At 47.1% G+C, this 16921-nt stretch overlaps 2 protein-coding genes and 1 long non-coding RNA gene across 3 annotated transcripts; 2 read left to right on the top strand and 1 right to left on the bottom strand.

Moving 5' to 3' along the window:
* Positions 1 to 563: 563 nt before the first annotated feature.
* LOC111256829 lies at positions 564 to 956 on the top strand. Its single transcript, XR_002677119.1, has 2 exons — positions 564 to 749; positions 841 to 956. It is a non-coding gene; the product is annotated as an uncharacterized LOC111256829 (long non-coding RNA).
* A 1292-nt stretch (positions 957 to 2248) lies between these two features.
* On the top strand, positions 2249 to 3066 carry LOC111256806 (protein ALP1-like). Its single transcript, XM_022825457.1, has 2 exons — positions 2249 to 2497; positions 2582 to 3066. Exons 1-2 carry the CDS (start codon positions 2389 to 2391, stop codon positions 3037 to 3039), a joined length of 567 nt encoding a protein of 188 aa, XP_022681192.1. The 5' UTR covers positions 2249 to 2388; the 3' UTR covers positions 3040 to 3066.
* Positions 3067 to 9747: 6681 nt separating this feature from the next.
* LOC101757934 (RING-H2 finger protein ATL66) lies at positions 9748 to 11266 on the bottom strand. The gene has a single exon (XM_004961727.4). The coding sequence runs from the start codon at positions 11045 to 11047 to the stop codon at positions 10463 to 10465; it is 585 nt and encodes a 194-aa protein (XP_004961784.1). The 5' UTR covers positions 11048 to 11266; the 3' UTR covers positions 9748 to 10462.
* Positions 11267 to 16921: the final 5655 nt, after the last annotated feature.

The raw sequence follows: 16921 nt of genomic DNA on the forward strand, positions 1-16921 counted from the left end.
AGGACGCGGCGATGGTGTTCGGATCGGCTCGTTTCAACCTCCCCGTCAAACCGATGGTGGTGTTCCAATCGGCCGGGGAAGGGGTGGCACCGCACGTGGTGGCCGCCGTGGCCGGGGAAGGCGAGGTACTGCTTCACCTTCGCCGCCTTCAGGTAAAGACCTACTGAATTTATCCGAAGTTTTAATGATTTGCAAGCTTTGCGGTTCTGATTGTTGGTGATCTTACATATTCAGATGCAAGTCCTCCTATCCGGCAACATCTTCGGGGGAGATTGGGACGAGGCGCAGCCCCTGCTGCCTATTCTACATCCATGAACACAGAGGATGTTGAACAATTGGACGAGGAAACTGGGGAGGATCATCATGTAAGCATCCTGTCCTCACTGTGCAGTGTGCATCTCCATGTTTTGTGAATTGTATTTATGTTTTTCATTTTCTGGTAGAATAAATGTCATAGAGCAAACTGGAGCGAATTAAACACAGGAATTTTTTGCGAATTAGCTGTGGAACAAATCCGTATAGGCAATGCAACAGGTCGGGTGGTCAATTCTAGAGGTTTCAAGGAAATAGCTGCCAAATTTGCGAAGAGGACTACCATCAGGCATGAACCGAAGCAATTCAGAAATAGGTGGGATCAATGCAAGAAATTATATGAATTTTACGTTTTCGCGATGAAACAATCAGGATTAGGTAGGAAAAATAATGGAGCCATTTCAGCGAGTAAAGCCTGGTGGGATAAATACTGCAAGGTAGATTTGTTTTTTTTGTTTGTGATAATTTCTTTTTGTTTTGTGCCTGGAGTACATATAGTTTCTGAATTCCTGTGTCATTCGATTGCAGTATCCAGAATGCCGTAAATTTAGCAAGTACCTACCTCACTATCTTGAGCTGCTGTATGAGATGTACCACAAAAATGTAGTTGATGGATCAACTACAACCATACCAGGAGATGTGGATGAAGATAGGCAGGAGGTACCTGAAGAAGATGACTTCCAATTGGATGAGGAGGAGTACCCTGAAGAGAGCCCTATGAGTAATGGCAGCAAGAAAAGGAGTACCAGTACAAATGATACAGCATCAAGCCCTCCAAAGAAGAGTAAAAGTCCTTTTTTCAAGATGTTCAAGGACCTCATAGAAACTATGCATGAGGGGATCTCTGAAGATAACACTACCATGAGGGTAAAGATGGAGTTGCAGTTGAAGCAGAGGGAAATGGAGCTGCAACAACAACTGAAGCAGAAGGAGCTGGAGTTGGAATTTAAGAGGCATTCTCATGACAAAGAAGAAGATGAGTTCAGAGCAAGCCTTCTAATGGCACAGCAGTGTGGAGCATCAAAAGAGTCAGAAGAGTACTTTGCTGCTATGGACTTGTTCACCATTAGGCTTAACAGGGTAGCTTTTGAGACACTGGAGACAAAGGAAGCAAGGTTCAAATGGTTGCAAACTAAGTGTGGGAAGACCTTTGGCCGGCCATGAATTGTAGGCAACAAGTAGCTGTCATGTTGTGTTGCTAGTCATGGTAGAACTTTTAATAAATTTGTGTGAACTATGATTTGTGGTTTGTGTGGACAATTTGTTGAGAACTATGAATCTGTCATGTTGTGTTGGTAGTCATATTAGAACTTTTAATAAATTTGTCTTGTGATTTGTGGCTGTTTAGTTGAGAACAATTTCATGGCTGCCTTGTTCACAACTTTTAATCATGCTTTGTATGTACTATGACATGGCTGATTTGTGGACTATTCATTGTATCTACAGGTTGACATATTTGACTATGTTGATGACTGGTTTCAGAAGAGGAAAAGGATAAGAAGAGAATTTGTTGCAATGGGTGCTTTCCTCGGTATGTACTATTATGCCACACACTTGAACAGATCAGAATATAGGGTCCCAACAGAATCAGGATATGAATGGGTTATCAAAACTTTAGGAAATAGATCATCTTGTTACAACATGTTCAGGATGAATAGGAATGTATTTGACAGGCTTCATAATGTCCTTGTACAGTCTTATGGATTAAAGTCTACTAGGAGAATGACATCAGTAGAGTCTTTAGCTTTATTCCTGTGGATGTGTGGTGCCCCCCAAAGCATGAGGCAAGCCGAAGACCGTTTTGTTAGGTCTACTTGCACAGTTAGTAGGAAGTTCAACAAAGTATTACACAGCATTTGCAAGCTAGCAGGGGATATCATTAGACCAGTTGACCCAACATTTAGTACTGTGCATCCGAAGTTGAGATCACCACGGTTCTCTCCATACTTTGACAATTGCATTGGGGCTATAGATGGGACACACGTGCCTGTTGTTGTGCCAGCAGATAAGGCTGTCCAACATACGGGACGACATGGGTACACTAGCTAGAATGTGTTAGCCATATGTGACTTCGACATGAGATTTACCTTTGTCATCGCGGGATGGCCTGGATCGGTTCATGACATGAGAGTCTTCAAAGATGCATTGGACAAGTATGGCGATAAATTTCCACACCCCCCTGAAGGTACTTCCTTCATCTATGCCCTATCTGCACGTAGTACTGTTGATGTTTCTGGATATATGTAACACGAGAACTTTTGATGTGCAGGGAAGTTTTATCTTGTCGACTCTGGATACGCAAACCGTACTGGGTATCTTGCCCCGTACAAGGGTACGAAATATTATCTACCAGAATTTCGAGCCGGACAAATTCCCAAAGGTAAAAAGGAGCATTTCAATTATGCACATTCATCATTAAGAAATGTCATCGAGAGGTCATTTGGGGTGTTGAAGAACAAATGGCGTATTCTGCGCGATTTACCATCTTATCCAATGGCAAAGCAAAGTCAAATAATTATTGCTTGCATGGCAATTCATAATTTCATTAGAGAGAGTGCTATTGGTGATGTTGATTTTGAGAATGCGGATCATGAGGAAAACGATGCTACACCTTCTGAAGGACCATCATCTCAAGGAAATGAAGGTGCTACCCAACATGAATATGAAGATCAAAGCATGAACCAGTTTCGGGATTGGATAGCCGATGGATTGTTCAATAGGTCATAGGATCCTTTAGTTTTTTGTTGTAATAATGTAATTTTTGGGATGCACAACAATTTTTTGCTTCAATAAAAAAAAATGGCTGCCAGCATCGTGGCATTCCATTTTATTGATCGACGCAACGTTAGTAGGAACGGCGCTGGGAATGGAACGAATGGGCAGGAAGGTGCATGGCGCCAGGAAAGAAATGGCGCCAAGTTCCTGGCGCCAAGAGCTGCAGTTGAACCAGACAGAACAAATGGCGCCAGGGAGGAGGGAGGAAAAATGGCGCCAGGGAGGAGGGAGGAAAGTGAGATGAGAGAGAAAGAAGGGTAGCAATCATTAGGGGCAAACATGTCTTTAACCTTCTCATTCAATGCCTTTTAGCAAGTGCAAGAAAACAGGCCTTTAGATTCTTCTATGCGTCATTAGTATTGAGTAATTCGGCTTCCAAACAGCCGGAAAGGGGAGCGCGCGAGCTGTTGCTTCTGTATCGGCGCCACAGCAGTTGGCGGTTTCTCGAACCCTCTCCATGGAGATTCTCGTATGCATTCAACTTTGGATCCCCCATTGTGCATGCGGTTCCAAGGGATGCATCTAATCTGCGTTTGAGATTTAACACGCTAGATATCTTCTTTATTACCCTTACCGTCCCAAATTACAATTCGGATTTTTCTAGATATAGGTATATGTCTAGATATATAGCTAAAGTAATGTATGGTAGAAAAGTCAAAACCAATTGTAATTTAGGATAGGTGGAGCATTTCTCTACTTTTCTTGAACCACCGAGAAGAAAAACTAGCTTTTGTTAAATAGGCCGCCGTCTTTGTCTGAACAAGGTTTATTTATGCATTGTGCATTCGTTCCACCTGGACCCTGATGGCATGAACTGGTGAACAGTGAACACACGTTCCCATTCGGCCGTTCCAATGCTCCATGCGCCGAACCGCCCGCGTGCGCCCCAGGCTTGCCATCGTCCCGTCCCCATGGTTTCCACTCGGGCGCCGCGGCCGCAGTGCTATACACTTGCGTGCGCCTGCGTCGGCGGCTAACGCTGCTCGGCGATTCGCTCTGCCGGGTGGGTGGCTACCTTGCGTGCGTCATCTGGTCATATTTGTCGCCGCCGGCTGAAGATTACGTACTGTACAATCAAGTAATTCTCTGGAAGGCAAGCAGGCGTTTAATTAACCTTAAGCCGATCAGTAAATTATAATGTATGCGCACGGGGTGGAAGCCGAACAAACGCACTGTCGCTGTCATGGTTCCACACCAATACAAATCAAGCGTCTTCATTTAGTTTGGCTTCTCGGGTGGCCATGATCGTTCCATGCCTCTTGACTATTGAATTTGTGCTTCACAATCACAATATCGTGTAGAAAGTGGGACGGGATATTCTGAAGGATGCACAAGCTCCTTACAGTGACTGATTTGGCTTTGGCATCGTACGCGAACACAGTCAAACAAGAACGGCAAGGAAAACGCCGGAAATAGAAGCGTGGTGGAGTGAGTGGGGATCGGGCTTGGAAGTCGGAACTAGGGATCCGGTTGCTGTTGGTTTCAGGTGCCCCCCCCATACTGCCCTGCCCCTGAGCGGCCGAGTCTGCATTTTTTTCAAGTTTTTCAAAGCCGAAATGCGTCCAAGCCCAACTTGTGTCCCCCCACTGATTACCCACATGATATAAGCTCCCAAAACGACTACTTGCAAAGCAGGGGCCATGAATCAGGTCCGGCACTAGTACTACAACCACGAAGATTCTCAGGACCCGTTTGGTTGTCAGAGCTAAACTTTAGCCCTTGTCATATCAAATATTTAGATACTAATTAGGAGTATTAAATATAGACTATTTACAAAACTCATTGTACAGATGGACTAAACGGCGAGACAAATCTATTAAACCTAATTAGTCCATAATTTAACAATATGCTAAGTAACTATTTGCTAATGATGGATTAATTAAGCTTAATAGATTCGTCTCGTCGTTTAGCCTCTATCTATGTAATTAGTTTTATAATTAACTCATATTCAGTCCTCCTAATTAGTCTCTGAATATTCGATCTGACACAGACTAAGTGCTGCACTGCGACGTACTATGGCTGGTGTATATTCTCTGTTTTCAGGATCCATCCCATGGGTGCCTGTACTCGGTATGCACGACACAGCCTCCTGATCCCACGTGTGCGAGCAGCCGAGCACCGCGACGGGAACCTGCAGCACGCCTGCACTCTGCAGGAAGGAACCGTGCGGCGCCATCGTCCGAGTCTGCGGGCGCCGGAGCGAGCAAACCCAACGGCGAGGGAGGCTAGCTGGGATCTGCGGATTCCGTGACACACGACGAATCGGCGGAGAATCTTCGGGGCTCTCCGCCTCCGCGCGCTCAAGGACAACGTGGCGGGGGCTGGAGCGTTCGGGTCAAACCGATGGCGACCCGGTGCCCTGCGCGCACGTCACGATGTCAAAACTCGCGTGTCGCGTGTGCCACCCATGACCCAGCCGGCCTGCCGGAACGGAAAAGTGGCGGCGTGGAGTCGGCCGGTGGCGTCGGACATTGGATGCACAGCTGGAAGCGGAAAGTGAAGGTGATACTTGTGTGATACTCACACGTTAAATGTAGTTTAACAAGTTCAATGGTCATCTTCATCGATTCTTCTTTTGTAAAGCTGTACTCTGTAGTTCGACTGTTCGAGAATTCTTTCATCTCGTGTTAATGGCAAGAAGAAAATACATGCAGCCGACAGCAAAGGCATGTGCGGCAGCACGCAGGACGTGTTTTTGCTAGTGCCATCCACCATTTTGCAAAGTTTTGAGTGGGAAAATACTAAGCCGTCGCTTTCTTGAAATGCCTTGTCTTTCTTTTTCCTTTTCTTTTGTGTGTGTTTGACGAAGCATCTTGTACCAAAAGTTGGCAGAACGCAAGGTTTCCCGGTAGGAAACTGTAGTTATCCTAGGATGAATCCATATCTGGTGCTGCCATGTTGCTAGATACGGTAGCATCTAAACGGTGTATAATTACATGTATGGAAAATTAGAATGGAGGATGCAATCATCTATGTAATTACATGTATGGAAAATTAGAGCTCAGCCAAAACTAGTGCTAAGAGAAACAAACAGAGAAATTGGCATTTGAATAATTATTGGTGCAACTATTCAGATGCAATCAGCAAGCAGCCCAAGTGTTGATTTTTTTTTCTCCTTGCACAAATATTTGATTACACAAATATTTGAAAAAAATTGTTTAGACATATTTTATTGCATCATATATCCATGTTATGTGTTTATATTATTTTTTTGCGCACCAGTTTAGGTCCAGTTGGATATATAAAAGTATCTTAGATATATCCAACCGGACCAAATTCATCCTGTGATGCGGGACGCGAGAGCCTATTTATATACAATTATTTTGGGCCGAAAGCTTTGACCAGGCCGAGCTCAGTCAAATGCAGCTCGACGTTGGGCCGTTCGTCAGCGTAAAATCAGGAGCCCGTGTGAGCCACGCAGGCCAGCATACGGGCTAGGATGACAAGCATCCTGCTGGTCCAGCTCTCCATCCAGCAGCGCGCGCATGACCCAGACCTTGGCGATCTTCCGCCGTGGCGGCGGTGGCGCGGTGGCGACGGCACTCCTCGCATCTAGGCCGGTGGTGTGACGAGCGACAAGAAAGGCGTGGTGCATGATGGCCGGCAGAAGCGCGTGCAGGAGCATGGCGATCGACCGAGGTGCCCTGACTTCCGGGAGCGAATCTCGAATAGTCAAGGTACAACCAGACAGCTCCATTTTCCTGCGGAAAATTACAGGCGTTATCTGCTATTCTGCTGCACTGTCCTGGATCGTACACTACTTATATAAAGTGATCAGGGTTTTGCACATATTTGGTCTCCAGCTACAGTCTCGGTGCCATGTTTTCAACAGGGCCGGTTTGTGGGCATCACACATCCGTGAGGTGGAATAAAACCAAACCTTCATACTTCGAACAGAAGAAATTAATTATTAGATAATCCAATCGATAAATCTCCATCAATAAGAGGCGAAAAAATTCGCACGATTGTCATCTCCAACTGAGGCATATGCATGGTGCACCATTTCCCTGCGGCTCTCCTGCACTGGAGCCACTGGCTGATCGTGATATGATTAGTGATAACAACAACCCCATCCTGTCCTGCTGTCTCTCCTTTTTCAAATCCACACACATCCAAGCTGAATTTAAATACGCGCTAGTGCACTGTGGGGCAGGCAAAAGCAGCACACCGAAACACCCAGTTTTGATATCTTTCACTAACTTTTCGATAGCGAATATCTCCGGACCGATCGACTTGCTAGCTGCTACTTGCTAATTTGCTGCTGCTCTACGGTTTTTTTTAACCTGATCAGAACGAATGTCTCGGCTGGGGGAAAGCGGGAGACGACATGATGGACAGTGCATGCGTGAAAATTAATCAAGCAGGGAGCTTAAAGAATTTGTGCAGTGCTGTGGTGCCCCAGTTCGTGATAACTCCAAGGATCCAGCCTAATATATAGGACATCTCGAACTCCATTTAGAATCCAAGTTGCTTCGAGATCTTGCGGCTGCAAGTGGTGGTGCTGGGCAAAAAGTTGCTTCTTCATCTGCATATGTGAACATATGCAGTGCCTAAGAAGATGCCCACTTAAACAAATAACACATTCAGTGAAAACCGCCTATTGATTCATTGATTGTTAATTAAAGTTTTCAAAGTTTGTCCGAAACGTTATCTGCTGGTTGCTACTATAAAAGTATATATCTTTTAAAGGACAAATCAAACCAATGTCATGATCATTGAATCGACGTCAAACATATCCCTTCCATCCTCCTTTTCTTTATCCCCTTAACCAAATCCAAACCCAAACCCACTAGATATATCAAGCAGCCACCATCTTACAATACTAGAAAACTACTCAACATTCATCCCAAATCTAAGTACCGGTTGCATTTTAGCCCAGTAATAATATGAGCGTTAGTACCGGACCTAACGGCTAGTCCCCGATGAACCCCCGTCACCCCCCCTTTAGTACCGGGTAGAGGCTCCACCCGGTACTAAAGGTCACCCATTAGTATCAGTTGAAGCCTCCATCAGGTACTGATGTGCCTGAGGGCCTTTAGCAACGGGTGGAGGCTTCACCCGGTACTAAATTGCAACCTACCACCACACGTCAACCCCCCCTTCTCTCTCACCCTACGCTCACCCCCCCTCCCCACACTTATCCGCTCCGCTCGTCCCCTCATCCACCCACCCGTGCTTCTCTCTTCTTCTCCCCACCGAATCCCCTCTCTCTCCCCAGCTGAATCCCCTCCCTCTTCCCCACGCAGATCCCATCGTCACCCCTCTCTTCCCCCTCCACTCGCCCCTCACCTCTTACATGTGGCGAGGAGTGGCGGTGGGGCGAGGAGCGGCGGTGGCAAGAAGGGAAGGTGCGGCGACCACCTCTCCCTCAGATCCGGCGGCAGTGGCAACCGGCGGACTGAGGAGCACCGGCAGCGGTAGCTGAGCAGTGTAAGTACGCCGCCTCCCTCCCTCCCTTCCCCCCTCTCTCTTCGGTGCGGGGCTCAGGTGTTGTGCGACCAGGGCTCCGGCGCTCTGGCGGACGGTGGCGGGATACGGGCGGGGCTCCAATCGGTGGATTTTTTTATTTTATTGAGTTGTTTTATGGTGCACAATACTACCAGATGGTAGTATAGAGTATAGGGTGTTTTTTTAGTATGGGTAAAATTATAATTAGTACAATATATATTATTCGGGGATTTCAAGTCGCGATCTTGCAACATTTGATGGATTTGCTGCAGTATACATAGTCAAATCCAGACACGTGCCACGAAGCCTCATTCATTCGGGAAGCGACAGTGGACGCGGGGTAATGGAGACGCGGCGGCACCGGCACGGGAGGAAGCGCCTCCTCCCGCTCTCGCTGCTCTGCCTCACCGTGCTGCTCCCGAGCGTGCTACTGGCGCCGTCTGCCTTCTCATCGTCGTCGCCGGAGGCGGCAGGTGGCAGCAGGAAGCGGCATAATTAGCACAACATATATAATGCCACTTCACATCTTTCCCATCATACCCCTATACCACATATACTACTCATGCATACTACCTGTACTACAGCTTAAGGTTTTAGTATTATACAATTAATCTCAACCGTCGGATCCTTACATACGAGTCTTTTTCGAACTGTTAGTATTGTGTACCGTAAAAGATCTCATTTTTTAATACCCCTTCAGTACCGGTTATTTGACCCGGTACTAAAGGGAAAATACCTCATTTTTTAATACCCCTTTAGTACCGGTTATTTGACCCGGTACTTTAGTACCGAAATAGTAATACCGGTTGCAAAACCGGTACTAAAGGAGGATTTGGATCCGATACTGAAGGCGCATTCCCCAACAGTGTTACTATAAGAACCCCAAGCCTATTTTAAAATGCGAGCCTATTTTAAAATGCGTACGGAAACGAAACGGAGAATATGTAGAGGCGAAACTAGTTATAATCGCAATTGAATCTTGAATTGAATAAGGACAAAATCATTGTTCGAGCACAATGCTAAAGCTATAAATTTGTGGAAGAATGCTCTTCTATAGACTTTTACTATGTATCTAGACATGTCATTTGCATTTCTAGATTCACAACTTTTACTATGTATCTAGACATAATGCATCTAGGTGCGTAGGAAAATCTATAAACATAGAAATGTTAAAAACAACTTATAATTTGGGATGGAAGGAGTAAGAACAAATATACATCAAAATCCGTCTCAACGAGAACTTGAATTGTTATGGTTTGAACCCTTAATCAACCGAGCTAGGCTAGAACTCCTAGGATTACACAACGCTAACAATACCGCCGATGTATTTAGCTTACATATAATCGAGATATTTGCAAACACCACTTTTACAAAAGGTATACGTGTATGGGCTGCGCTCCGTGGAATCAAAACAAAAAGGGGTGCAACATAACATAGTACACTAGAGAGCTTGCGAACTAATTAAAGGGCTGCTTTGCCCGTATCAGTGCTGCTGTTACGCTAACACAGATTCCACCTGAACCACCACCGCATACGTTAAATTCCCTCTGCTTATAAACACTCAAAAGCTATGTACAGCTTACACCACTTTTCCCTTGCATTGGAGAGCCTTGATCGGAGAAAGCTACTCCGTACTAGTAGCTAGTAGGAAAGCGGCCGGCGGGGTCAGGTGACTGAGTGGCCCCACCCATGCTCCAAAGAACTCCGGGGAGGGCAGCCTGCACAGGCAACTGCATTTTCCGACGCCATTGGTGACCAGGCCCAAAACAAGCGCACTTACGACGAGTAGATCTGATGCGGTCATGGCGGCCATCATTAAATGGCGCGCTGATTCAAAGGCCGGGTCTTGGTCTGGGGGGGACGCTGACAGCTGGGGCCCGCTTGCCATAGGAGGATACTTTTGTTTTGTCAAGTGTCCATTATTCAGTCACACGGCGTCGTCGCTTCCGTTGACGGCGGCGGGCTTGGATGTGGCGGCGAGGAGGAGGCACCGGCAGAGCGGGCAGCTGGCCTGGGACCGGAGCCAGGCGTCGACGCAGTCGGGGTGGAAGCAGTGGCCGCAGGGCGGAAGCACCTTCACCTTCTCGCCGGCCACCAGCGCGCTGATGCAGATCGAGCACAGCGCCGCAGCGTGGTCGTCGACCTCCTCGTTGCCGTCCACGCCGTCGTCGCCTTTACCCGGGAGGCGAGGGGGCAGCGCCGACGGGGGCGGGCGGTACAGCGTGACGGGCAGCCCGCGGATGGCGTCGGCGTCGAGGCCGGGCATCGAAGCCGTGGCCGCCGCTGCCGCGGACGACGACGACGCGCCCGCCTCCGGGTCGGGCGTGTACCGGTGGCACCGCCAGCGGAGGTAGAGGCAGAGCGCGACGAAGAAGACGACCGCGCAGAGCAGGCCCACGAGCAGCGGCACGGCGCGGCCGTGCACCGCGAAGTTGCTGTCGCCCACGTCCCCGTACCGCCACCGCATCACCACCTGCTGGCTCCCGCCCGCCGCGCCCTCCTGCGCTGCCATTGCTCCCCGCCGGCGACGATCGACCTGCACGCTCGCGCACGGCTACCACTATTTGTGGCGGAGGGGCATGGGTCTACGGAGTGATGACGACGAAGCTTCGGCACGCCCGCGCGCAAGTGGCACGGTGGCGTGTGGCTCGGCGCGGCCCGGGGCCGGGGTGGCGAGAGCTTGGCGGCGAGCGCGGCGAGAGCGATCGCCGGGGGCGGGGGGTGGCGTGAGATGAACCGCGATGGGTGTGGTTATAAAATTTGAAAGCGGCCGGGCCGTCCCTTTTAAGGTTGGCGAGAGGCTACCGCGCGCCAGTGGTAGTGGGCGTCAGCCGTCAGCCAGTGGGGCAACAGGCAAGCCCCCCCAAACTCTCGACGACCAGATTATTGCTCGGTGTGCAACAGCGAATGAGCACGAGGCCACAAACTGGGACGGTACTAGGAAATTTGCGTCGGGAATCTTTTGAATTTGGCCTGAATTTGAGCAAAAACGATGAGAAAACTTGGGTATTGAAATTCTGAAATTAGAACCCCCTTGGTTGAACCAGGCTCCAGCAGAGAAGGATCCGCCGACTGCATGCCGTTGAGTTTTCAGCCGGGGTGCCGACGGCGCGGGGTCGTTTGACTAGCCGGCGCGGTTCGTTTTCAGGGTGTAGCTAGTTTGAAAGATTCGGTCGCGTGCTAGGCTAGCGTCTGGACCTGTAACAGTCGTGGTGGACTTCTGTAGGCGCAAGCGACGCAGCCTGCACTGTTCCATCGTCATAGACCACGGTCAATGCGTTCAGACGGGCAACTCTGACTCGCATGTCTCCTCCGACTCAGCTACGAATGGGCACACATATCATGCGTGTCAGCGTGAACATGTACATGTGGACGGGCGTTTGATCGAGGTCGCTGTCCGTTGCGCCTACAGAACGGGAGCTGCTGTCCAAGATGACGGGCGGCTAAGCAAGCACACACGCACGTCTAGCGCGACACGAAACGCAATACGCCGCCCGGGTGGATCGGCGGCGGCGGCGTGCATGGCTGAATAATGGCTCCGTCTTCCGTGGCGCGCACACACCCACACTCCTCAAAATAAGCTCTGCAATGAACTCCCGTGCTGATGCAAACTGTGCGCGTTTGTGTGTTCCAGTAGTTGGCGCACACGCAATCTCGGTAACAGCTTTCCACGGCAGGATCGACATGCATGGACTGCTCGAGCCAAAGCTGTACGGCGATCGATCAATCATGGATCGGCTTTACCCGATCAGCTCGGCAAATAATTTCACCCCATCGATCACCAGCTGTCCACTTCAATCTCGGCCTCTGTCGCCTCTGCCGATAAATCTTGACGAGCACCACTAGATGCACGTGTAGAAAATCAGAGGAGCAAAAGAGGGGAATAATAGATACATCTAATACAACGCAGATGATTACATATATGTAGCAAAGAGAGCCGACCGACCAGGCTCTATCTACAACGAAAGAGATTTACACAAGTCCTATCTCTAGTAAATTCAAACTCCTGGCCGGTTACAATCCACGCTATCTATTACATCATATGTTTAACACTTCCCCTCAATTTAAACTTCTTAAGTTGAGATTGCGCTTGAACATCTGCAGCTGTCGTACTCCAAGCGACTTTGTAAAACCATCTACAATTTGCTCCTTGGTTGAAATATATTCTATATCAACCAACCGTTTAGCTACTCGTTCTCGAACAAAATGATAGTCAACTTCAATGTGCTTAGTGCAAGCATGAAACATAGGATTAGCAGATAAATACTTAGCTCCCAGATTATCACACCACAATTTAGCTGCCTTAGGCGCCTGAACTCCAAGTTCACAAAGCAACGTTTGTATCCACATAACTTCATCTGTTGCAATAGCAACAGCCTTATACTCAGCTTCTATGCTCGAGCGAGATATTGTTGCTTGCTTACGTGCACTCCATGACACAAGATTGGGTCCTAAAAAAACAGCAAAACCTCATGTAGAACGCCGGTCATCCAGACACCCTGCCCAATCTGCATTAGGATAAGCACTCACAAGTAATGATGAAGCTTTACCAAGCTTCAAAGTGTACTTCGGGTATCTTAATATCCTTTTTACTGCAGCCCATTGAGTTGTAGTAGGAGCATGTAAAACTAACAAACCTTGTTAACATAAAAAGATATATCTAGCTTTGTTAAGGTTAAATATTGTAAAGTTCCTACCACACTCCTGTATTGCGTTGCATCACTAGGTCCAAGAATTTCACCTTCATGAACCGACAACTTTTCCGAAGTAGAGAGAGGTGTAGTAACTTCCTTGCAATCACTCATACCAACTTGCCTCAACACATCATAAGCATATTTGCCTTGTGTCAATAATATACCATCACGCACCTTATTTACTTCAATTTCCAAGAAATAATGCAGATCACCCAAGTCTTTAAGGGTAAATTCTCTGTTAAGATCTTGCAACAGCACTGAAGTCACATCCGGATTGGAGCTAGCAACAATTATATCATCAACATAGACAAGAACAAAGACTGTAATATGCCCTTTGTTATAGAAGAACAATGATGTGTCTGCTTTAGGCGACTTGAAGCCCAACTGACACAACTTAGCACTCAATCTAGAGTATCAAGCTCTAGGCGCTTGTTTGAGCCCATACAAAGTCTTGTCCATCTTGCAAATATAATTGGGAAAAGAACGATCCTCATAACCCGGGGGTTGCCTCATGTATACCTCTTCTTCCAAAACACCATGAAGGAAAACATTCTACACATCCAGTTGATGAAGGGTCCAACCCTGAGAAACAGCAATAGACAGAACAATTCTAATAGTAGCTTGTTTAACCATAGGACTAAAACTATCCTCATAATTTATCCCATATCTTTGTTTAAAACCTTTAGTTACTAATTGTGCTTTGTATCTGTCTAACCTCCCATCTTGTTTTCTCTTAATCTTGTAGACCTATTTGCAATTAATAATATTGGTACCTTTATTAGGAGGAACCAAATGCCATGTTTTATTTTTCATTAAGGCCGAGTATTCAGCATCCATAGCCTCCTTCCATTTTTTATTTCCCAAAGCTTCATCTAAATTTTGTGGCTCACCAGAGGAAGTAAAACAACCATACCTAAATGTGCCATCAATGTATGCCTTTGCCTTCCTTATTCCACTTTGTAATCTAGTCCTTGGTCGAAGCCCTTCATCAGATCAAGTAGGAACATGAAGCTGCGGCTGTGGAGCAGCAGCTAGTTCATGCGTAGAAAATCCCCCAGGCAAATCATCTTGGTTCTCAGCGCCCGGCAATGATGGCGCCAATGATTGGCCTGCTGCGTGTGCTATTGCTGCCGAACGCGCTTGGGCGGGAGCAGGGGACGTGTCCATGCTGGATTGCTCCTCCTGCATGCGCGTTTTCCCAGACACGGAGTGAACACACTCGGAGGGAGGTGTGTCAGCACCGGGTTGGCCGCCAGCCGGACTGAAGCGGGCGCTGTCCGGACTGCCAGGCGGCAATCCCGATGCCAAATCCTCCTCGTGCTCCACGCTGGCTGGTGCTATTGCTTCATCCACCCCATCATCTACACCAAAATTTATATTTTATGCAAAATCTTCACCAGAACTATTAGCAGGCAAATTAGGAGAATCAAATATATGATCATCAATATATTCTCCCCCATGATCAAATGAGAATGGTAAAAGATAGTTGGAAGAAGAGAAATTTCAGCTCTTAAGCGTGCTCCTGCATTGGAATGAAGTTGTGAGAAGGGAAAGTCATTCTCATCAAAAACAACATCTCTAGATATATAGACACGTCCAGAGGAAACATCAAGGAATTTATAACCTTTACGAGAGTGGCTACGAGAAAAACACATTGTTTCGATCGAGATTGAAGCTTGTGAGCATTGTAAGGTCTAAGATTTGGTCAACAAGCACACCCAAAAACATGCATAAATGTGTGATCGGGTTTTTGTTGAAACAAACGCTCTAAAGGCGTGTCATCAAGGATAACTCGGCTGGGAAGACGATTAATAATGTAGGTGGCAGTAAGGAAAGCCTCATCCCAAAATTTGAGAGGCATTGATGCATGAGAAAGAAGAGAGAGCCCTACTTCAACTATGTGGCAATGCTTCCTTTCTGTAGTGCCGTTTTGTTGATGTGTATGAGAATAAGAAACAAGATGTGAAATCCCAACTTTACTAAAGAAGGAATTGAGTCTCTGATATTCACCTCCCCAGTCGGTTTGAACAGCTACAATTTTACGACCGAAAGTACACTCAACAAGGCCTTGAAATTCATGATTCATGAAATTTCTGAAAAACTTCAGATTTAAACTTAAGAAGATATATCCAAGTGAATTTACTAAAATCATCAATGAAGGTAACATAATATTTCTTTCCTCCAACAAAATTTGATGCAGGACCCCAAACATCAGAAAAAATAAGTTGTAAAGGATGACTCGAAACACTATTTGATTTTTGATAGGTGAGCTGATGACTTTTTGCTTGTTGACAAGCATTACAAACCGACTCACTTCCTTTAGTGCTAACACAAGGTAAATTATTACTACTAATGACTTTTTACACTATGGGAGCTGAAGGATGACCCAGGCGGCTGTGCCACCTTTCAAAAGATGGCTTGACGACTCCAAAAGCTTGCTTTATTGGGGATGTTGAAGGAAGAGGATAGAGCCCTTTGTGACAGCGCCATTTAAGGATGATGTTCCTCATGGCTCGATCCTTAATGAAAAAACAATCAGGGTGAAATTCTAGAAATGTTGAATTATCTTTTAGCAAGGCAATGAACAGATACAAGATTCTTAGCTGCTTTTGGAACATGAGAATTTGTTTTAGATGTAAATTCCGAACTGGGGATTGAACAATTGAATGACCAATATATTTGATTTCCATACCTGTGCCACTGGCCGTGTGTATCTGGTCGTTGCCGTTGTACTTCTCCCAGATGGTCAGCTTCTCAAGATCATTAGTGATGTGATCGGTGGCTCCAGTGTCTGTGTACCAATTCATGTCCACAGAGTAACTCATAGCAGCAGCGACATGGCATTCATCAGGTACATAGTGTTCATAAAATATGTACCAACAACCAGACGCCATGTGTCCCACCTTGTAGCAAACCTGACAGATGGGACGACCATTGTCATCCTGACTTGGGATATTGGGATATTGCTTGCGTTGCTGCTAGTTGGAGAAGTTGCCATGCCCCTGCTATCCACGACCACGACCTCCAAAGCCACGGCCAGAACCAGCACGTCCACCACGGCCATGCATACGTTGGTTGGGGAAGTTGCTGGAGCTCCGCATACGCTAACCACCACCACAGCCACCTTTTCTTGCGGAATTGACAGAGGATGGGGAGCTGCCTCCTTGTTGCAGCTCTAATCTTGTTTCAAAGCTCAACAACTGAGAGTATAATTCAGGTAATTTAATTGGCTTAACCCATAGTTACAAGAGCGGAGGTTAATGGATTGTACTCAAAGTCTAGCCCGTTGAGAATAAAGACGACCAATTCTTCATCTTCCAAGGGCTTCCCAGCAGCTGCCATCTCGTATGAGAGCACTTTCATCTTCCCATAGTACTGAGATATTGTCAGATTATCCATCTTGGTGGTGGCGAGGGAGAGACGAACATTGACAGTTCGTGCACGAGTATGAGAGGCGAGCATGTCACCAATCATCTTCCATAGCTCGGCCGCCATCTTCGCGGAGGCCACCTGCCCCAAGATGTCCTTGGACAAGGAGGAGAAGAGGAACCCTAAGACCTGCTGGTCAAAGGCGAACCACTCCTCATAGGCGGGATTGTCCACCTTGATGACCGTGTCATCAGCTTGCTTACTTCATCTCGGAGGTGGAGCATGGCCCTTGCCATTGATGAAGCGCTCCAACCTCGCGCCCC

Source organism: Setaria italica, chromosome III (assembly GCF_000263155.2).
Source record: "Setaria italica strain Yugu1 chromosome III, Setaria_italica_v2.0, whole genome shotgun sequence".
In the NCBI taxonomy this organism is placed as follows: domain Eukaryota; kingdom Viridiplantae; phylum Streptophyta; class Magnoliopsida; order Poales; family Poaceae; genus Setaria; species Setaria italica.

Excerpts from the sequence above, each read along its gene's own strand:
- LOC111256806 (XM_022825457.1), top strand. The coding sequence starts at position 2,389 with ATGAGATTTACCTTTGTCATCGCGGGATGGCCTGGATCGGTTCATGAC. Across the intron at positions 2,498-2,581 it reads ATTTCCACACCCCCCTGAAG|GGAAGTTTTATCTTGTCGAC; the intron begins GTACTTCCTTCA and ends TTTGATGTGCAG.
- LOC101757934 (XM_004961727.4), bottom strand. The coding sequence starts at position 11,047 with ATGGCAGCGCAGGAGGGCGCGGCGGGCGGGAGCCAGCAGGTGGTGATG.